General features: G+C 35.6%; 3 protein-coding genes across 8 annotated transcripts; 1 reads left to right on the plus strand and 2 right to left on the minus strand.

The window, feature by feature from the left end:
- Positions 1-2,228: 2,228 nt before the first annotated feature.
- On the minus strand, positions 2,229-8,466 carry LOC121764975. The gene is made up of 10 exons (XM_042161006.1): positions 8,200-8,466; positions 5,501-5,530; positions 4,813-4,879; positions 4,626-4,703; positions 4,464-4,516; positions 4,109-4,192; positions 2,956-3,008; positions 2,815-2,879; positions 2,625-2,683; positions 2,229-2,540 (listed from the first exon to the last, which is right to left on the minus strand). Exons 1-10 carry the CDS (start codon positions 8,386-8,388, stop codon positions 2,451-2,453), a joined length of 768 nt encoding a protein of 255 aa, XP_042016940.1. The 5' UTR covers positions 8,389-8,466; the 3' UTR covers positions 2,229-2,450.
- A 7,267-nt stretch (positions 8,467-15,733) lies between these two features.
- Positions 15,734-16,774, plus strand: LOC121765684 (protein FAR1-RELATED SEQUENCE 5-like). Its single transcript, XM_042161895.1, has one exon. The coding sequence runs from the start codon at positions 15,734-15,736 to the stop codon at positions 16,772-16,774; it is 1,041 nt and encodes a 346-aa protein (XP_042017829.1).
- A 982-nt stretch (positions 16,775-17,756) lies between these two features.
- On the minus strand, positions 17,757-21,915 carry LOC121766001. Of its 6 annotated transcripts, none has more exons than XR_006042881.1 (7): positions 21,786-21,915; positions 21,401-21,545; positions 19,266-19,406; positions 18,967-19,133; positions 18,366-18,888; positions 18,143-18,286; positions 17,757-18,041 (listed from the first exon to the last, which is right to left on the minus strand). XR_006042881.1 is itself a non-coding variant. In XM_042162327.1 (5 exons), the coding sequence occupies exons 2-5, from the start codon at positions 19,395-19,397 to the stop codon at positions 18,017-18,019; spliced, it is 504 nt and encodes a 167-aa protein (XP_042018261.1). In that variant the 5' UTR covers positions 19,398-19,406; positions 21,401-21,542; the 3' UTR covers positions 17,757-18,016. The 6 variants fall into 6 exon arrangements, 1 of the variants encoding a protein (XP_042018261.1); XR_006042882.1 differs by having other exon boundaries at positions 21,401-21,513; positions 21,786-21,913; XR_006042883.1 differs by lacking the exon at positions 21,786-21,915 and having other exon boundaries at positions 18,366-18,488; positions 18,709-18,888; positions 21,401-21,542.
- Positions 21,916-22,563: the final 648 nt, after the last annotated feature.

The following is a 22,563-nucleotide window of genomic DNA, read 5'->3' on the forward strand; positions in this document are numbered from 1 at the left end:
CTATTTTAACCTTAAATTGGCACATCCACACGGCCATTTCCCCTTGCAATTTCAATTGAACAAAAAATAATGGTAAAATTATTTAAAACTAAGAATTCAAACAAAAGCAAAAAAAAGTAGCGTAATTATATTGAAGTCTTTATTTTTCATACGTCGTAATTGATTCAAAAACAAGTTGGAAACTTGTAACTGTCACTACCTAAGTATAAACATATATATTCAACAAACTCCAAATTAAAAAAAGGGTTGAATTCTTGATCAACACATAACATCCTTGAGAAGCTTATACCTTCGGATTGCTTGCCGCGGAGAAGATACTTTTCCGGCGGCCTTTCCCGCCGGAGATCCCCCTTTCTTGCCGCCGGAGCTGCTTAATTCCGCCGATGATGAATTCCTTTTCTCGCATTGGCACCAATCGCATACTTGAATACTCTCTCCATACTCACCGTAGTAATTACTACAATACCTAATTAATCATCCAAATTAACCACTTAAATTCCAAAAATAAAAATATTATCAGAAAAAAACGAGAGAGGATGTTGGATTCATTTTTGGGGTACGTGTAAAGAAATGATGGATAAATTTTTACAAATATGGAAAACATGCAGGTGGAAAGATCGCACATACAATTACAAATTAGGTAACTTACGAATGTTGGAAGCGGTGGCGGCAGTGGGAGCACCGGAAAAGCTTGTCGGAGAAGCCCACGTCGCCGCACAAACAGCAAACATCCACCATTTTCCGGCCTCTTGATTTGAAGGCTAAGATAGAGAAGAGAGGTTGGAAATGAAGGAAAGTGAGAGTCCCTCTTTTATATACACGACGCACACATTATATTAAGATTTTAGTATAATTTAATTAATGTGGACCTATCACTCTTGTATGGTATTTACTGCTACTTACTAGTTAATTAAATATGGTGTGACTCAACAAGCTATATGTTACTCCTATAGTAATTAATTAAGTTTATTTACAAAATTAATACTCCTCCTACTAACTTATTTTTAAACAATTAAATGGTTGGGGATCGGCGACCACTCATATCCAAGGCCGCCTCTGCATTAAAGCCCAACATTGTTGAATCTTCTAGATACTCCTAATTTAATGAAATTCTCATTTTTCGATAAATTAATCTCACTCAAGTACTAACATATTAATATTTCTCAAATTTTGCTATACAAAATAGATTTAGCATAAATAGTAGGGATTGTCTCTTTGTCTTCCATAAATTGATGACAAATTTGTTTATGGAGATATAAAAATGTTATAGATAGGGCTGGCTGCATCAAGAGTGGCGTGTGTGAAAGGTTAGAAATCGGAATTGATGCAGACACACCACCTCTTCATCTTACATCCTTTCCAAGCTAGGATTAATCATGATATTCCCAAATTATGGATTAATCACTTATGAATTAACTTGATTGCAAATTATGTTTTGACTTTGCTCTATTATATCTATTTTAAATGTTTAAAACGTGAATTACGTTTGATATTCAGAAAAATGTACCTACTTTCAACGAATTACAGGCCGTTTGGTTATGGATTCTTCACACATTATATTCAACCGAAATCTTGACCCACAGATCGATCATATCAAATACTAAGGAAAAATAAACATGAAATAAAATCATGTTCCAACCCAAATCTATTTGTCAGAATCCAATGTTGATATTTGTCCCTAAAACTAAGATATATTCGTTTTACGAATGATAGAATACAACAGCAGACACCAAAACACAAAATTATTTATACGATTTCCTATGCTTACAAAGGCTCATGTGTCACGGCAATTAATATGCATGTGAAATCATTAACTCGAATCATTGACTTAGAGCATCGTTATCCAAATATAAACCTAAAGTTTAAAAACCAATTGTGACAATTCAAGAACAGGATTATTAAGCATTAACAATGCTGCTATGGCATTCTTTATAATTTTCTTCATAGTGTAGGATACCAATTGTGATTATCCTTCGTCCCAATGGTGCATTGACTATTGGGACGAATGATTAGTTGTCGACAGAAGGAATACCTTGAAAAACTAAAAAAGGAGATGAAAAAACTGAAAATAGTTGTTTGGAATGTAGGGGTTACAACTCGTGTCATTCAAAACTTAATTCGAATACTTAGTCGATGTTACACTTTTGTTAATATTAATTTGTATTTATTTAGACATTTCATGATATCTACTATAGGTCCACAATAAATTATATAACTAGGTAAATCAATGAATAAAAGTAGTTCAGGATTCTGAAATTCACATTACAATGTCCACAAGAAACCGTTGTATTGATGTGCAAAAACATTTCAGCCTGTGGAGTTAGTATGTTACTTATAAATTTTGGCTGTATTTGTTTAACAGAGTATATTGAACCACAGCTTTGATGTGAAACTTTATTCAACAACAGATAAGACATGCTTCGTATCCCATCGAAGAAAGGGCGAAAAATTCAGACCGAGATCCCATGGTTGCTGATCTTTGTAACTTCCTTGGACAGAGTATTTCTTTCTTTCTTTGCCTCTTTAGCAAGGTTTGTAACCTGGGTAAGAGTGAGAGCCCTCATTAGAGAAATATTCCTGTTGGAGTGATGTATATAAATAGTAAATTAAGGAAAACGACTGACTTCTGTCCGAAATCGAGATGCTTCTCTACTTGGGAATTCACTAAGAGCATCTTTCAAGCCTGGAGCAATTTTATCAACCAGATTCAGTTACCAGATGTCTCAAATAGGAAAACAAGACATATACCCACAATAGTGCGTGAATATATGCATTTGCCCGTGTATACAGATAGGACGGATGCAGATTACGTACCTCTTGCTTGCCTTTCTATCTTATAAGACGAGGCAATGGCACCCTGTATTTGCTTTCCAGCTTGCCTGTATGGACAATGTGTAATGTTATAGGATGAAATTTAATTTTAAAATTGGATATGTAAATAACCTAGACAGGGACCTGAGTTTTGTCCTTCCTCGGACCAAGTGTTCTTCAGCTTGCATTGCCCTTTTCTGCCAGACAAATGACACAGTATGAGCTGATACATACCCGGCAAAAGTTTTTATAATGAATTTGATCTTCAACCGATACCCCCCACCCCCTACCCTGGAAGAAGGAGAATGAAGAAAGGGGTAGAGGTGGGGAGAGGAGTTTGCGAAATAATAGGAAAGCTTCTGATTTAACATGGTTAAGCAATGTCAGAATAAGGAGGGAGGGGTCTCGCCATAGAATCTGTTTTAACCAAATTGCAAAGAAAATGCTTAAGTCCGACTTTTAATTTTATATCAGGCATGAAAATTAATTGAATGGCAACCCACATTCAAATATAAACCAGTGAAAGACGGTAGATTTCAGGATGCAAAGTTTTTCTTATATCCTAATGCATAACATCTGGCTACCCTAGCATTATAGTTTGAGTCTCAGATGACAGATGCTTGGGCCACAATTTTCAGTAAAAAAGAATTAAATGATTGTTGTATTTGGATCCTACACGACGGAAACAGGAATAAAATGTACGAAGAAACAGAATTACAGATACATTGCTACTACTTGAAACAAGTTATTTTTTTCACTTTAATTTCATTTGCAATCCTGATTATCAATATAATGATCTAATCTCCCTTGATAGGTAAGAGAAATCTAAGTCCCTGCTATATTTGCAGGAGGGCTCACAAAATATGCCCCTGAAATCATTTTCCCCTCTCCATGCTCCATAAACATTGATAATTCTTGGTTCTCCTAAAAGTAAAGCACATGGTTTTCGAGTTGAATACTCCTTAGTGCTTACTCCCTCCGTCCCAAGGAAGATGACCCATTCCTAGGGCGGCACGAGAATTTATGCAACTTTATTTTGTGTGTGAAGTGGAGAGAGTAAAGTAAGAGAGAGGGAATAAAGTAGAGAGAAAGGTGATTCCATTTTAGTAATAGGTCATCTTAATTGGGACAAACCAAAAAGGAAAGTGGACGGAGGGAGTATTATTTTGATAAATTTCCATTAGTGTGAATTATGAATAGTGAGATGGGATGGTAGATTTGTAGATTGGAAGTACAGAGGAATAAAGTAACATGAAAGAAATATGGAAAAAAAAACTCCTGAATGTGAAAAAAGCACCTCTAATTTTTCGCTTTCACCCTTCAAAAGCTCAATTGATTGCCTTAACTCCTTGACTCTTGCATCGACTCTAGAAAGCAACGTCTAGACAAAGCAGCATTAGCTCAAATCATTATCAATTGTAAGAAAAATTCAAGTCTACAAGATGCTTGATATACTCATTTGAATATGAAGTGTAAATAGAAATTAAAGACAGTTCAATCACATATTAATATTTATACAGTAAAGAAATTTCTGCAACTGATCTATATCCAGAAAACTTCCTCATGTAAAAGGATAAGCATCAGCATTCTTTCTGTAAATTTATTGTAAGAGCAATCAGTATCAAAGATGCCTATTCGCACATATTTATTACCTCTTCACTCAAGAAGATGCGCATTGTCTTGTAGGTTAAAAACTGTCTGGTTTCTGCAGAAATATACAAAATATTTCTTAAGTAAAATGTTGGGGCCAACCAATTAAACATCACTAATAGTTTTGTGAATATATGCTTAATAGATACATGCACTGGTCATACTTTTCAGACCCAGGGATCCCACACCGACAACAACTCCAGTTGTGATCAAAGGGTGCGAATAGGCAAGAAGAAAACCCTCTGCAGATCATTCATAATCGTGGAGAAAATCAAGAACTAAATTAGAAATCTATTGGAAATGATTTACAGCAATTGATTCATGTTGATACTGCAGTAGATTTGAACAAACCTTTAATCTTAGCAAAAGCAATATCCTCATATGTGTTATACTCAGACTTTAATTCCTGCAGAGAGTCCTGCAACACGGTTCCCTCGAATCATAAGCATATCACAAATTTATAAAGATAGAACGCAAAATGTATTCTTGACAGAGTAATCAGAAATTGACATCACGAGAGGGCCAATGGGCAACAAGCTCTGGGAATTGAAACCTAGAACAAGATAACGCAAAAGGATTCCTTATGTAACCAAAATATTTTGAACCATTAATTTATGCTTCGAATCGTAGAGCTCTAACCCCACCTGTAAATTACAAGATTTCTGAAATATGTTTGATGTATTCCCACAAAAATGTTAAAAGGCACTAGCTTTCTTTTTTCCGTAGAACCTAACTTGGACAAGTGCACCTTGCAGCTACCTTATTAGTTGGTAATTAGGATATTGAAATGAAGCATTTCAATAGTCTATTTGGAAAATAAAATAAACCAAATCACACCCAATGCTCTTCCAAAAGATTCAAATAAGAAAGAAGATATAAATCACCCACCAAGAAACTGAAAATTTTTTACACAGTTAAACTTATTATAGAACTTAACCTACAGATGCCAAGGCATCTTAATAGCCTCCGATTTTGTCTAATGCCAGTAAAACATATTAACAGGGGGGAAATAGAAACAGTTGAAAATTGAGGAAATTACAATGGTTTGATTGAAATGTGCGGAGGAGGTTGTTGCATGCATGATTATAATAAGTTATACATACATGCATGCAACGTAGGCGAGCAACGCATGCATGCATACGATCATATTAAGTGGGAGGTGACGTGGCGTTAGTTAGAGTTAGTTATGAACTCTGATTAACCAATGAGAGGAAGGCAACACGTGTTATCAACCAATAGGAAGAGAGCTATGACGTGTAAAACGAGCTGACGTGGAAGATGACCGAGGCGAACTAAGAAGCTTAGTATAAATAGTGTAATTGCTGTTTCTTTTGGATTGTCGATAAAATTGCTGTGTAATCGTGAGCTTAGGTCGTGGACCGAGAGTTCTTCTTCGTTCATTCCTTCCTATCGTGTAATCTTCTTGTTGATTCAATAAAACGTTCTTTCTTTTGATCATTCACGAGTGGAGGCTGCGTTTTATCGTTGAGATCGGGTGTGCGAGCTAAGATAGGGAAGTTGCGAAGAAAAATCGTAACAAATGGTATCTAGAGCCAACGTTCCTCGGAAAATGACGTCGGCGACGCGATTGACGGAGGAGGAGGAGATAGAGTTGGAATGGGAGAGTGTATGGGAGAGGATTAAGGACAGGATGGAAGCATCATTCTGCAAAATCAAGCGAGAACAAGAGGCTAATTTCGATGCATTGAAGAAAGCAATTCTAGATCTAAGCATCTCGAGCCAAGGTCGATCGATGGAGACAACGGATGCGAGTTCCGGCAATTGCAAATCACAATTGGAGCTTCCTAAATTCTCCGACGATCGGGATTTTCATAAATCAATTGATGTTGATCGAGCAATTGCTGATGAAGATCTAATGGAGCAACATAGCAGTGAGAGATATGAAGAAATGGATATAGATTTGAAGATCGGAGTGGAGGATTGCATAAGAGTGTCGACGGAAATTGAGGATATTGAATTTTTGGAGGTAGTGACTACTCCATTGCAGACAACAAGGGAGATATTCATGCCTATGGGGAATGCAACGGAGGTGAAGAAAGAGAAGGAATTGGAGCAGGATACACTCAAGGGGACTGAATGCATATCACATGTTCGACAAAATGCGCAAGTGAATGAGCTATATTGTAGCTTGTCACTACTGCGGTTGCTCAATTGGTTTCCGAGGCCTACGGTGAAGCTGAAGTTCGTGGCTCAACGAGAGGATGAGCTCTATGAGGGGTTTGATGATCGTAGTAAGGTTTTTGTTGGGTATGGGGAGTGTAGCATCTTCGATGCTAGAGGACATTTGGGAATTCAGATGGTAAATGAGTATACAGCTTATCAGAGGAGTGATACTCAACATGAAGTGAGTGGTGGTAAGATGGGGAAACAATTTAATATTGAGGTGGAGAGTGCAGCGATGTGGCAACCGAGGCACATTGTTCATTTTGAGCTGAGAATTGGTGTTGATGCAAGGGCTGTTGAGAGGTTAGATCATGGAACCATGAATGGAATTGAATATGTGCAGCACATTGTTGCATTTTCATGTTACAGAACTTGTTCACAAGCAAAGGAATTTAAGGAAACTGAACGCCTGCCAATTGCTCGACGAAATGCCTCACTGAGAGAGCTTGCTGTCACCTTGAAGGTGGTGACGAATTTGACGAGGCTGTCAATTCGAATTCCTAAACCTATGGTGAAGATGAAGATTATGAAGTTTGCTAGCAGAGTTGGCTATGAAGAAGAGACATTGAACTCCAATGTGTCGTTTTCAGAGAGGAATGGGACTGATCTTGCAAGTTCAGAGAGGGTTGGGACTGATCTTGCAAGGTTGTATGCTGCAACTAAGAAAGCTGATATCTTACAAGGGAAATCCATTCCCATTCTCGACGTTGATAGTCATGAGACCGTGGCTGTTGGGAAGAGCACTGGCAGCAGCAGTGTGATGAAGAAGGAGTATCAGCTTAGTGACATTGATTGGCTGGTGTCGATTTGGTTTCCACAGCCAACTGTAAAGATGAAACATGAGAGGCTTGGTTTGGAGATTCCTAAGCCAAGTGTAAAATGGAAGGTATGGGAAGGTAAAGCACGAGAAGCTTGGCTCCATGATTCCTTGTGGACAAGGAATCTTAAGGGGGAGGGATTGTTACGATCACAAATTGTAGAAGGAAGATCGCCGGCCGACGCTTCGTGGGAGTTTGCCGACGTGATTATGGCAAAGGTATGTGGTTCCTTGTGGACAAGGAACCCTAAGAGGGGGGTATTGTTGCATGCATGATTATAATAAGTTATACATACATGCATGCAACGTAGGCGAGCAACGCATGCATGCATACGATCATATTAAGTGGGAGGTGACGTGGCGTTAGTTAGAGTTAGTTATGAACTCTGATTAACCAATGAGAGGAAGGCAACACGTGTTATCAACCAATAGGAAGAGAGCTATGACGTGTAAAACGAGCTGACGTGGAAGATGACCGAGGCGAACTAAGAAGCTTAGTATAAATAGTGTAATTGCTGTTTCTTTTGGATTGTCGATAAAATTGCTGTGTAATCGTGAGCTTAGGTCGTGGACCGAGAGTTCTTCTTCGTTCATTCCTTCCTATCGTGTAATCTTCTTGTTGATTCAATAAAACGTTCTTTCTTTTGATCATTCACGAGTGGAGGCTGCGTTTTATCGTTGAGATCGGGTGTGCGAGCTAAGATAGGGAAGTTGCGAAGAAAAATCGTAACAGAGGTGGTGAGAATCCGATCAACGCGCGATCTGGTGACTTCGATTGCGTTCTCAACAGTGCTCTCGATTGTCTTCTGTGCAATTTGCGCTTGCTCCAAAGCGTAATCCGCCCACGGAATATTTTCGGTTATATTCTTTTCCGCACGGTTTCCCGTCGGAATTTCTCCCGATGATTCGCCGGCGATTGCTGACATTATTTTCACTTTTCAATCTTAGACTCAAAGCTTCGGGGGTTTTTCATTTTTAGAGTTATGGGCTGATGCGGGTCATTTGGTGGTAGAAATTATAATTTATGGCCCATTTCTATTTTTTTTGATAAAAATTGTCTATAAATTTTTGAACAAACCTGCATTATTTCTCCCATTTTTGCTGTTTTCAAATTTTAATTATTTAATTTTAAAGTCCATTCCAAAAATCATAACTAAGATTGTGATTTGTTGAGCCTAAATTGACTATTTATAATGACGATCTTTATCAACAAACATAATTGGCAAAACACTCCTAAGCCTAAAACTTGTGGATTTGACAAAAAGTATCTTTGCAAAATGTCCTTGTGTATATAATCCTCTTCCATTGTACTAGTATCTTGCATGTTATAACCTAAATAACCATGATTTTTCCTTGTGAAAATTTAAGGCTATTATGTTTTGTGGATTTACATGATGTCTTGTGCATGTGTGTTACAGTGTATACATACATGAGACTTAGGCCATCCACAACGCTGTTCCTATACCGTTCCTATCTCGTTCCTTAAACCACTATTTGAGGGTCCCACTGTACTTTTTTACTCCATTCCTTAACTAAGGAACGGAACCTGCAACCCTCCGTTTCTTATCCGTTCCTTAATCGTTCCTTAAATTACTATTCATTCAATTTCATTTTTTATTTTTATTTGCAATCCAATTCAATTAAAACAAACACACTTCATTAAAATTAAAATAACATTACAACATAAAATATAAATACAACTTAAAATTTAAAAAAATAAAAAAAGACATAATTAAAATCCTAAAAAAAATGACATAATTTAAAATACAATTTTATAGAGACATCCTTAAATGTTTTATGTTTCACTTTCGATGTGGGACAAAATCATTCAAGGATGTCTCTATAAAAGAGAAACAACCAAGGATGATTTTATCCCACATCGAAAGTGGAACATAAAACATTCAAGGTTGTCTCTATAAAAGAGAAATAACCAAGAATGAGTTTGTCCCACATCGAAAGAGAAACATAAAACATTCAAGGATGTCTCTATAAAAGAGAAACAACCAAAAATGATTTTATCCCACATCGAAAGTGGAACATAAAACATTCAAGGTTGTATCTATAAAAGAGAAACAACCAAGAATGAGTTTGTCCCACGTCGAAAGTGAAACATAAAAACATTCAAGGTTGTATCTATAAAAGAGAAACCACCAAGAATGATTTTATCCCACATCGAAAGTGGAACATAAACATTCAAGGTTGTATCTATAAAAGAGAAACAACCAAGAATGAGTTTGTCCCACATCGAAAGTGAAACATAAAACATTCAAGGATGTCTCTATAAAAGAGAAACAACCAAGAATGATTTTATCCCACATCAAAAGTGGAACATAAAACATTCAAGGTTGTATCTATAAAAGAGAAACAACCAAGAATGAGTTGTCCCACATCGAAAGTGAAACATAAAAACATTCAAGGTTGTATCTATAAAAGAGAAACAACCAAGAATGAGTTTGTCCCACATCGAAAGTGAAACATAAAACATTCAAGGATGTCTCTATAAAAGAGAAACCACCAAGAATGATTTTATCCCACATCGAAAGTGAAACATAAAACATTCAAGGATGTCTCTATAAAAGAGAAACAACCAAGAATGAGTTTGTCCCACATCGAAAGTGGAACATAAAACATTCAAGGTTGTATCTATAAAAGAGAAACAACCAAGAATGAGTTTGTCCCACATCGAAAGTGGAACATAAAACATTCAAGGTTGTCTCTATAAAAGAGAAACAACCAAGAATGGTTTCATAAATTCGCAAGTCCATCAAATTTATATGGGATATTACGAATTTCTTGTATTCATTTATTTGTAAAAATTGTTTTTAATTATAAAAACAATTTTTATAAATAAAAGTATTTTTTTTAAAATTTGATTTTTTTTAAAAAAAATCGAATTATTGCGTCACCGTGACGACGCCCACTCGCGGGGCAGCGAGTGGGCGTCACGCACGTCGCGGGGAGAGCCACGTAGCCGAAGCGCGTGGCGGCACAGACCGTGCCGCGTCTCGTGCCAACGGCACCCGGGACGGCATGGGCACGGAACCGTGACGAAACGTAGCGCCGCAACGCGTTCCGCTACGGTTTCGTTCCGGAGGAACGAAACGCGGAACGCCCACGGCCCGCGTTGCGGGTGCTCTTAGACTTGGTCCTTGTTGAAATGTTTTGTGCTGTGACCGTCATTTAATCAGTAATAAAATATGTACTACATCATTTGAGCATGCATTCAATGTTATCTTTTCTCTATATGTATTTTTTATCTTGTTTCGTTGGGGTATATAAGATTTTAAGGTTTCTTAGTCAAATATTCCTCTTTATTCTACAAACATCAAAGAATAAAATTATGAACATTTTCCCTGAATCGGATACTATACTATTACTACACTTTTTCTTCGTTATCTTTATGGAGTTCTAACCTGAGTGTCTCCCTTGATTCATTCATATATCAGGAATGACATTTTAGTTTCTTAGTTTGAAGTATTTCATCATGCTTATCTATTCTTGAATAAGTGAAGATTTTCCCCAACGGTATCAAAAATTAACCATAGCGAATTTTCGATATATCGCAATATCGATATGATATTTTGTCATACTGTAAATTTCGGTACAGTATGCAAGTTTTTGGTATAATACACCGAACCGACTCAAATACTACTTTGTCAAATACTATGCTTAGAACACATTCACAATAAAAAATATCAAAATAAGTACTAAAATAAATTAAATAACAATAAATGAAGAAGGTTGTTCAATTTGAAACCCTGTGATATTCACTACTAAAATTATTTTGTAAATGTATAGTATTCCTCTATTTCTATGTAAATGAAGAACTGTTCAATGCGGCAGGTTCTACTGCAATCATTCTGATTGCAGTAGCTGGGATAAGAACAATGATTTATCGTCGGTATCGAAAAATGAAAGCTCATTGGGTGGATGTGAATGAAAGCTCATTGGGTGGATGTTCACGGTTACACCAAAGGGAGGTCCTGCAAATTTTGCGGCAATGCCTGCATTAAAGGCAACGACGTCCCTAAATGTGCTTCTTTTGGTGGGAAATGCCACATGCGCTAAAAGAGCAGTAAAACCGACTTCTTTAAGATGTTGCGTGAACTCCGCCAAGAGGAGCTGGAGAAGAAGAAGGGGCTGGAACTCCACCAAGAGGACCTGGACTCGGAGGGACGGTCCGATGCGGAGTCAGAGGGGCTGGACGATGCTACTGGTAGTCATTAAGCTGGCTTTTATCTTGTGAATAATCATATATAGTTGGAATCGGACCATGGTGGTAAGAAACTCTACCCAACAAGCAAATTGCATTTTACTTATATCGGAATTTTGTGCGTACTTAGTGATGATGACACTTTGAATGGCTTTATGTCCGGTGTAATTTGCACTTATATCGGAATTTTGTGCGTACTTAGTGATGATGACACTTTGAATGGCTTTATGTCCTTTTATTAACAGTTGCCAGTTTTATAGTATGAAATAAATTTGTGCTCATATCTACATTAATTTTAAAGTGTATATTGTTCATACAACTACTAGTAGTTAAACCATCCAAAATCATTGATTCAAAAATGGGGGTAGGAATAAGTTATAAATCCACATATAACCGATAACCGACCGGTTTCGGTTCGGTTCTCAGTCAACTGAATAACCAAAAACCGTTTACCCACATCTAAGAAGAAGAGTTAAGCTAGCAAACTTATATTTTGGCTGTGAATGTGTCTAAGCGTAGTATTTATGGCTGTGAATGTGTCTAAGCGTAGTATTTGACAAAGTAGTATTTGGGTCGGTTCGATGTATTGTACCGAAAACTTGCATATAGTACCAAAAACTACAGTATAACAAAATATCATATCGATATTGCGGGTATACTGAAAATTCTCTATGGTTAATTTTTGATACCGTTACATTGCTGTTATTGTGGTATACCGCACTTTTACGGTATACGGTACAATGTATTTTGATAGCTTTGTATATGCTAGCTTTGGGAAGAATTGCCCTAGACTCTCTGTGCCCTCCCGTTGTCAAGGACCCTGGGGCAATTCTTCCCAAAGCTAGCACATACAAAGCCTTCACGTTTAACGTCACCCTCAAAACAGCCATTGCCGCAAAATTTGCAGAAGAAATCATCGCCCCTGTAATGGTGATGATCCACCCAATGTGTTTCCATATGGGATGTCAATGACATTGCATTGATAGAATTCCAGTAGGTGCAATCCTTATTATTAAAATAGTACATATGCAATTGGATATCCTTCTTTTTCTTTTTAGAAAGCCGATGAATAGTTTTCTCATTCTCATTCTTCATAGCTGCATTGGCATTTTCAGAATCATTCTTCTTCTCCAACCTCTTTTCTCAGGATTGTCGTTGTTCCCGCGGTTCCCGCCTATGATAGCGGGAAACAGTATACCTTTTGCTTGAAAAGACCTTAAAGAAACTCATTCTCTATGGAGCTGAAATGAACATTGCCGTGAACTTGAAGTGGTGGTAATGAGAATTGAAGGCTCTCGGCTGAGTGGAATTGAATGTCCATATACCCTTAACCTAAACACAAATACACAAATGCCCTAAATTGGTTGGGTCAATGAAGGCCCACTCGTGCAAATCTCCATGTGACAATGGTTACGCAAATAGGAACGGGTTCTTGACGCCATACAAGGGTGTTGTACGTTACCACCATAAGGAGTGGGGTGGTAAACTTATATTTTGGCTGTAAATGTGTCTAAGTGTAATATCTCAAACATTATTGTTAGCTTCATCAAATCTATAAAAATTAATTAAAATACAAAGATTCATTTTCTAGATAACTTCAAATCACTCTTTGATTTAACTTACTTATAATTTAAGTGAGATGATCAAAGTATAACTAATATTAAGTGTATAACTAGAGAACAAATCTCAGCCACACAAATAAATGCAACAAATATTATTTATTTTAATAATGTAAAATAGGCCAAGGGTATTTTTGGAAATCACTTTATGAAATTCATAAGATGCGCGATTTCATTCCAAATCTGATCGATTTCCTTCCAAATATCCTTCCAAATCTGATCGATTTCATTCAATTCATAAGAGGCGATTCAATTCAATTCGACGCGATTCAATTCAATCCGTTCGTCGTGATTCACGCAAAAGAGAAATCAATGGATTCAATTCTGAGATTGGACGAAGATTATTTCGATTCCGACTCATCATCGTCGGGAGAGGAAGCTGAGACTTCTAAAGGTAATCATTATACGTTGGAATACATCAATAATTATGCTCGATCATGATTAGAGTGACGAAGATGAAGTTTGTGTGTTTGTTCTCATCATGATTAGAGTGTGTATGATATGAAAATACGTTAGAGTGATGTATTTATATGTTAAAGTGATGTATATAGGCTTTAATTGAAGCGTGTGTGTTTTGTGAATTGAAGAGTGCACTGTTTTTTTTCCATCACAGTGAAGTAAAAACATGCTTAGAGTGATGTTTTCCACGGTTAAGTGATGTTTCTATGATATTTTCTTAAAGTGATCGATTTTCTTCATATGAGTGAAGTAAAAACATGCTTAGAGTGATATTTTCCACGGTTAAGTGATGTTTCTGTGATATTTGGTTATAATGATCTATTTTGTTCACATCAGTGAAGTAACAACATGCTAAGAGTGATATATTTTTTTCATCACAGTGTAGTGAAGTATATAGAGCATATAGTGAACTATTATATGCTTACAGTGAAGTATATTATGCATTTTAGTGAATTATTATATGCTCACAGTGATGTATATTCTTCTTACAGTGGTTTACGTACCAAAATGCCCCAATGATTTGAAACCAAAAATTGGACAAAGTTTCATGACCCTTGATCGTGCATTGGACTTCTACAACAATTATGTCTGATATGTTGGGTTTGACACCAGTAAAAAGAGATCGAAAAAGAAAAAGATGTCATTACTTGGATTTACATGGTGTGTAGCCGAGAAGGTACGAAGCAAAGAAAGAGTGAACAATCTGAGGTGAAACGCAAGCGTTCTTCTATTAAGTGTTATTGTAATGCTAAAGTGTCTTGGAAGTTTTTTATGGGTGTTGGTTATGTTATACAAAGTTTCGTTGAAGAACATAATCACGAGATGGCTGAGGAACGCCATAAGCGTTTTATGAAGTTGAACCGCAATTTGAATTTAGTCCATCAGAAATTCATTCTTGATTGCGCTAATGCAAACATTGGTCCAACTTTAAGTTTTATCTTACTTAAGGAAGTGCTTGGTGGATTAGATTATGTAGGGTGTACTGTTTTAGAAGTGCGCAACTACAGACGTGACCTTAGAGCATACGTGGAAGGAGCTGATGCGCAAATGCTATTAAATAAGATGCGCAGGAAGAAGGAACATTGTGGTGCATTTACATATGAATATGAGGTCAACTCAAAAGATAGATTGACACGTTTGTTTGGTGTGATCCTACTGGCAAGAGAAACTATCATTTGTATGGTGATATTGTTTCTTTTGATACGACATACTCAACAAATAGGTATGTGCACAATAATTACTATTTTTCACTTCAGTGCAGTATATTGTGCATTACAGTGATGTATATTGTGCATTACAGTTATGTATATTGTGCATTACAGTGATGTATATTTCTGCATGCTTATAGTGTGCTGTTTTTCATTTTAGGGAAGTATATTGAGCAATTAGTGAACTACAATATGCTTACAGTGAAGTGTATTGAGCATGCCTTGACATGGAGTATATTGAGCATATAGTGATGTATATTGTGCATTACAGTGATGTATATTTCTGCATGCTTATAGTGAATTGTTTTTCATTTTAGGGAAGTATATTGTTCATATAGCGAAGTATATTCTGCATGCCTTATAGTGATTTTAATATGTAGGTACTGTATGATATTTGCTCCTTTTACGGGCAAGGATAATCATGGTCGCCCTGTGACATTTGCTGCTGGCCTTTTGTCCAAGGAAAATGCCAACTCCTTTTCATGGTTATTTAACCAATTTGTAAAGTGTATGGGTGTGGCTCCCAAACTCATCGTAACCGACCAAGACTTAGGAATGAAAGTTGCTATTGAGGAGGTCCTTGTCAATACGAGACACCAGTGGTGTATGTGGCACGTTATGAATAAAGTTGCTGACAAATTGCCAAAGAACATGCTTGGAAGTGAAGAACTAAAGAAGGAACTGAATGTGTGTGTATGATCGGAGTTGATAGAACCTGATGCATTTGAAGAAACTTGGCATGCTATAATGGAAAGATATGGGCTGGCCAATAATGACTGGTTTTCATCAATGTTTGCATCCAGAAAGTTTTGGGTTCCAGCCTTTTTCCGTGATTTTTCCGATGAGTTCGTTGATAAAGACAACTTCTTTGTCTGAATCACAAAATAGCTTCTTTAAAAGGTACTCAAAGTCTCGGACTAACCTTATGCTATTTTATATGAACTATAACCATGCTTTGGAGACTCAAAGAAGTAATAGCGCAAAACTTGAATACTATGATTCAACAAAAGTGCTTATTTTGCGAACAGAATTGGAAATCGAGAAACATGCATCAACGATATATAGTGGCAGTGCTTATAATGCAATTCAAGAAGAGATAGTTTATGCATGTTTCTCTTTGTCTTGTGCAACTCTAGGAGTGTCTACCAATAGAGAGATTCAAGTATATAACGTAAATGACAATGATTCAAACTCATGGACAGTGACTTACTCCATTGGTGATGACACCTATTTGTGTGGATGCAAAAAGTTTGAGAGACTTCGTCTATTGTGCAGTCATATATTTTGTGTGTTGAAATATAAATTTGTTAAGTTGATACCCGAGAAGTTGCGTGGAGGGAGATGGTTGAAGTCACAGTTTGTGAAGCCAATACATGGAGGTTTTTGTGATGATCAAGAAATACACCTTGTTGTGGACAAGAAGAAGATTGTATTTAAAAACTTGTATGCATTATTCATTGAAACAGCACAAAGTATTGAAGGGAACATTGATCAAATCAATGCATTTGCTGCAATTATTGAAGAAGGTAAGAAGCAGCTTCTCGGAGAAGGTGTTGTTCTGTCTTCGACAAAGAAGAGAGCATTGATTGAGAACTTCTATGGCTCACAAGTTCCGAACTTTATTGAAGTTCATCCTCCTGATGTTATTAGTACAAAGGGAAGTGGAAGTGGAAGTAGGAAGAAATCGAAGAAGGAGTCAGCAATGAAGTTGGCAATGAAACCAGGTCAAAAGTGTGGAAACTGTCATGGGATTGGACACCATGATTCTAGGAACTGCAAAAAGGTTATTGAGAAGGCAAATCAAAGGCAGTGAGGATTTGGATAGAAATAGTTCACTTTGTAGCCTTTTTAGAGCACTAATGACTCATTTTATTACACTTTTGAGTGAATTTTATCTCAATGCAAACTTAGTTTTTGTGTTAAGCTCAAGTGCGAATAAGTTCACTTTTATATGTATTCGTTTTACTGCTTACAAGTCCAACATTATAATTGATATGCTTTATAGTGAAGTAAATATTGATTATAGTGTACTGTTTTTCCATATCAGTGAAGTATATTGAGAGTACAATGACGTATATTCTGCATGCTTAGAGTGAAGTATACTCTAACCGTGGAAAACATCACTCTAAGCATGTATTTACTTCACTGATATGAAGAAAATAGACCACTATACACATATATCACAGAAACATCACTATAACCATGGAACACATCACTCTAAGCATGTTTTTACTTCACTGATGTTAACAAAATAGATCATTATACGCAAATATCAAAGAAACATCACTCTAACCTTGAAAAACATCACTCTAAGCATGTATTTACTTCACTGATGTTAACAAAATAGATCACTATAAGAAAATATCACAGAGACTTCACTATAGCCGTGGAACACATCACTCTAAGCATGTACTTACTTCACTGATGTGAACAAAATAGATCACTATAAACAAATATCATATAGACTTCACTCTAACCTTGGAACACATCACTCTAAACATGTACTTACTTCACTGATGTTAACAAAATAGATCACTATAAGAAAATATCAAAGAGACTTCACTCTAACCTTGGAACACATCACTCTAAGCATGTACTTACTTCACTGTTGTTAACAAAATAGATCACTATAACCAAATATCACAGAAACATCATTATAACCGTGGAAAACATCACTCTAAGCATGTATTTACTTCACTGATATGAAGAAAATAGATCACTATACGCATATATTACAGAAGCATCATTATAACCATGGAACACATCACTCTAAGCATGTTTTTACTTCACTGATGTTAACAAAATAGATCACTATACGCAAATATCAAAGAAACATCACTCTAAGCATGTATTTACTTCACTGACATGAAAAAAATAGATCACTATAACCAAATATCACAAAAACATCACTATAACTGTGGCAAGGATCACATTCCATGTCTCATAAAAAAAACTCCACAATCTTCTACATTTGATGTTGTTCTCCAAGTCATTTTGAGCCTTTTTATGTTCACATCCTTTATTGATTTGCATTGCATGTGATAACCCATTTTTGTCAAATAATGACAAAAATACACTCTCTGCAATATATCATCATGGATATCAGATGTAGTTCACTGTAAAGAGTATTCTACTTCACTGTAATCACAAAAATACTTCACTATATATCATGTATATATACCACAGTTTCAGGTATGCTACCATACTTGACTGTGATGTCCTCATCGTCACCATTCTTTAAATTGTCAATCACCACTATACTTTTAGTGCTAAATCTGAAGCATATGGTATAATAATATTCCGCAGCACAAATTGAAAAGAACACCTACAAAGATAATAATAATAATTTCAAAATAAAAATAATTAGTGAGTATAACAAATAATCTATTGTGTTCAGTATTTACCAAATCTACGTCGGCCCACTTGAAATACGGAATTTGTTTAACCTCATTTTCTAAATTGTCACAGAATCTATCAATTATGGTGATGATGTCGACCACATCAGGCCGGTGAACAACTGTATACAGCTGAAAGATGAGACAAGTCAAATCTGGATAGAAATAGTTCACTTTGTGTCCTGTTTATAGTACTAATGACCTGTGTTTAGTTCACTTTATAGTGAACATATACTTATAGGGAAGTTTAAATATCATATAGTGACATGAATATAATTAATATTGAAATAAACATGCTTTATAATGAACATATACCATGCAGTTAATTTTTCAAAATTTATACTATTCTTACGGAAGGTATGTTGTGAAAAAGAGGCGCCTCGATGAAGATAGAGCCTTGTATTCTTCCATGTTATTCAAATAAGAAGCCCACGCATTGATCACACCCACTTCTATTAGCGTATGTGGCAATAGTGAACAGAATTCTCTTTTTGTTACCATTACGACATCATCATCATACAATATGTTGTCCCTGTTCAAACATGTATGTGTGTTAGCACATCTTTTATATATTTTTCCTTCTAAATCAGAACTATAATATAAATCTTACTCATTTAATTCATATGTTGTCATACTCCACAAAAAGATTTGTGACTCTTTCAAGGTAAACTTTGTTTTTGCCTGAACCTCTCTTTCATGGAATGGAGATCGCAATGCAGCGGATATTCTCTTCTCGGCTTTTGAACGTACCTCCATTTGTTCAATCCCAGCACTTGCCTGTCAGGGCAAGAATGAGATGAAAACTTCATTGTATTGTGTATATACTTCACTATATAGGACATATAGTTCACTTGATGTGTGTTAAAAGTATTGGTGAATGAGTGAGATATATCATTGTAGTACACTTACAAGGTCCAGATCGTAAACTATTAATTCGGTTGAAGGATTTTGGCTAGATTCTTTCAATTCTGATTGAACGTAGTCATCATCATCACCTAGCGTCATGCACGCTTCTATTGCAGATGCAATTTGGGCATCCATAATGTCGTCCTATTTTCATAATAAGAAATGAAAATAGATCACTATAACAAAAAATCAAAGAAATATCACTCTAACCCTAGAACACATCATAATAATCATGTTTTTACTTCACTGATGTTAATAAATTAGATCACTATAACAAAAAATCAAAGAAACATCACTATAACCTTGGAACGCATCACTATAACCATGTTTTTACTTCACTAATGTTAACAAAATAGATCACTATAACAAAAAATCAAAGAAACATCACTATAACCCTGAACGCATCACTATAACCATGTTTTTACTTCACTGATGTTAACAAAATATATCACTATAACAAAAAATCAAAGAAACATCACTCTAACCCTGTAACTCATCACTATAACCATGTTTTTACTTCACTGATGTTAATAAAATAGATCACTATAACAAAAAATCAAAGATACACCACTCTAACCGTGGAACACATCACTATAATCATGTTTTTACTTCACTGATGTTAACAAAATAGATCAATATAACAAAAAATTAAAGAAACATCACTATAACCTTGGAACACATAACTATAATCAAGTTTTTACTTCACTAATGTTAATAAAATAGATCACTATAACAAAAAATCAAAGAAACATCACTCTAACCCTAGAACACATCACTATAACCATGTTTTTACTTCACTGATGTTAATAAAATAGATCACTATAACAAAAAATCAAAGAAACATCACTCTAGCCGTGGAACACATCACTATAATCATGTTTTTACTTCACTGATGTTAACAAAATAGATCAATATAACAAAAAATCAAAGAAACATCACTATAACCTTGGAACACATCACTATAACCATGTTTTTACTTCACTGATGTTAATAAAATAGATCACTATAACAAAAAATCAAAGAAACATCACTCTAACCCTGGAACACATCACTATAACCATGTTTTTACTTCACCGATGTTAATAAAAAAGATCACTATAACAAAAAATCAAAGAAACATCACTATAACCTTGGAACACATCACTATAACCATGTTTTTACTTCACTGATGTTAATAAACTAGATCACTAAAACAAAAAATCAAAGAAACATCACTATAACCCTGAAACACATCACTATAACCATGTTTTTACTTCACTGATGTTAACAAAATAGATCACTATAACAAAAAATCAAAGAAACATTACTCTAACCCTGGAACACATCACTTTAAACATGTTTTTACTTCACTGATGTTAATAAAATAGATCACTATAATAAAAAATCAAAGAAACATTACTATAACCACGGAATACTTGGTGTATACAGCCGGAACCTCGGGTTGTATAAATCACATTACACAAAAATATTGTAGATTAAAATAAAAAATAGTAAGAATTACTCATGGTCGGAGCCATTTGTTTAGACAAAGGAATTACACGAAAATAAAAAATCTCCTTGATGTGTAGCCATTTGTTTAGACGAAGGAATGTGAGAACTGGATGTTGACGACTATGGAATGAGGCGACAGCGACGGCGACGGAGACGGTAACGAGAAGGTTGAATCGCTCGAATTGCAGAAGAGAGAAAGAAGGTTGAATAGCGGGAATTTGCAGTGTAGTAGCAAGGTTAACTTTCAAATGAAGTAAAACTTTACATAACCTACTTTTTCTATGCAATGACCATTATACCCCTGTCTTGTTATTGTGAAGTAAATTTGTGACAGAGAGAATTAATTTCTCCTTTAAATTCGAAAATTACATGTTTTAATACTAGCCCTTGATTTTCTTGCTCTTGTGGCTGTGATTTGTTCTCTAATTATGTAGTTAATTGGCACTTGCCCTATATCACTACTCTATAATTTAATACTTAAATATTTAAAGATATAAACACCCTTCCATTTTATAAGGACCCTATACTGCTGACACCAAGCTTATTAATACCATACGAGTAATATGAAGAGAAGTATAATTTCTAATTTTAATTAATGGAGTATGAAGAGAAGTACTCCATATACATATGAGTGAATGAATATATACCTGTTTTTTCCAATGCCTCCCATACTAATAAAGCATGTATCGATCCATCTACTTCTCCTCCATCCCAGTCGAGAAAAGCCAAAATCGAATATGTCACCATTATTTATGGTGAACTAATGTATTGAATGCCGAAATGATGCCACGCCTACATATGTGAGGATTCAGCTCTTACAGAATTTAAATTTGTGAAAATCAACAAAATATAGTAGCTAGACGTTTAATCTATGCAGCTAATCTGCAGTAATTACACATCAAACTCATGTATCTCTCTGGTTACTGGTTAGGTTACACATCAAATGTTCTATGAGTATAGAACATTTAAATAATTCTAAACTTTGCCTCAAAAATCAATTAGAGTTCCTAACTTGAAATGAAGATGACACACCTATCACCTATGCGTGTTTGCACAATTCGAGTGGAGGCGGAGAAGCAACGACGACGGTACGCGGCAGAGAGAGGCGCCGATGGTGAGAAAGAGAAAGAACTTTAGTGTGAACCCTAGGGATCGCTGTGTGCTTATATATGTAAATGCAAATGAATAAATTTTACGAGATAAAATTAATACCAAAAAAGTGGGAAATTTGTAAGTGCGAAAGAATAAATTTTATGATATAAAATTATGGACTCCCTCCGTCCCATTAAAGATGATTCATTTCTCTTTTTGGTTTGTCCCATTTAAGATGCATAATTATTATAAATGGAAACACTTTTATCTTTATTTTATTCTTTCTCTTACTTTACTCTTTCCATCTAACACACAAAATAAAACTGTATAAAACTCCGTGCCGCCCAAGGAAGGGGTCATCTTCCTTGGGACGGAGGGAGTATTAGTAAAATATTTTATTTATATCATGTTTCTAAATAGTGAATTTGGAGCACTGACCCATCTTTGATGTGTAAATCATGTTTTGTTGGAGTAGTATAATCATATTTTTCGAACATTATTCTCTCTTATTTTACCATTTCTCCACTTTAACTATTTATTACTCCATCCGTCCCTTAAATATTGTTACATTTTGACCGGGCACATGTTTTATGAAATGTAATGGAAAGTGAGTTGAAAAAGTTGGTAGGTTGTGGGTCCTACTTTTAAAATAGCAAAATGTGAGTGGGAATAAATTAGTAGAATGTGGAGTCCATTACCAAAAATGGTAAAAAGTGCA

This window comes from Salvia splendens, chromosome 14 (genome assembly GCF_004379255.2).
Source record: "Salvia splendens isolate huo1 chromosome 14, SspV2, whole genome shotgun sequence".
In the NCBI taxonomy this organism is placed as follows: Eukaryota; Viridiplantae; Streptophyta; class Magnoliopsida; order Lamiales; family Lamiaceae; genus Salvia; species Salvia splendens.

What these genes read in the sequence shown, in the direction of transcription:
- LOC121764975 (XM_042161006.1), bottom strand. Translation starts at nt 8,388, where the DNA reads ATGTCAGCAATCGCCGGCGAATCATCGGGAGAAATTCCGACGGGAAAC. An exon ending in CACATTTCAATCAAACCATT is followed by an intron (nt 4,880 to 5,500) that starts GTAATTTCCTCA and finishes ACCGTGTTGCAG; the next exon opens with GACTCTCTGCAGGAATTAAA. An exon ending in GCATCTTCTTGAGTGAAGAG is followed by an intron (nt 4,193 to 4,463) that starts GTAATAAATATG and finishes TGCTTTGTCTAG; the next exon opens with ACGTTGCTTTCTAGAGTCGA.
- LOC121765684 (XM_042161895.1), top strand. Translation starts at nt 15,734, where the DNA reads ATGACTGGTTTTCATCAATGTTTGCATCCAGAAAGTTTTGGGTTCCAG.
- LOC121766001 (XM_042162327.1), bottom strand. Translation starts at nt 19,397, where the DNA reads ATGGATGCCCAAATTGCATCTGCAATAGAAGCGTGCATGACGCTAGGT. An exon ending in ACAACATATGAATTAAATGA is followed by an intron (nt 18,889 to 18,966) that starts GTAAGATTTATA and finishes ATGTTTGAACAG; the next exon opens with GGACAACATATTGTATGATG. An exon ending in TTTTTCACAACATACCTTCC is followed by an intron (nt 18,042 to 18,708) that starts GTAAGAATAGTA and finishes GATATATTGCAG; the next exon opens with AGAGTGTATTTTTGTCATTA.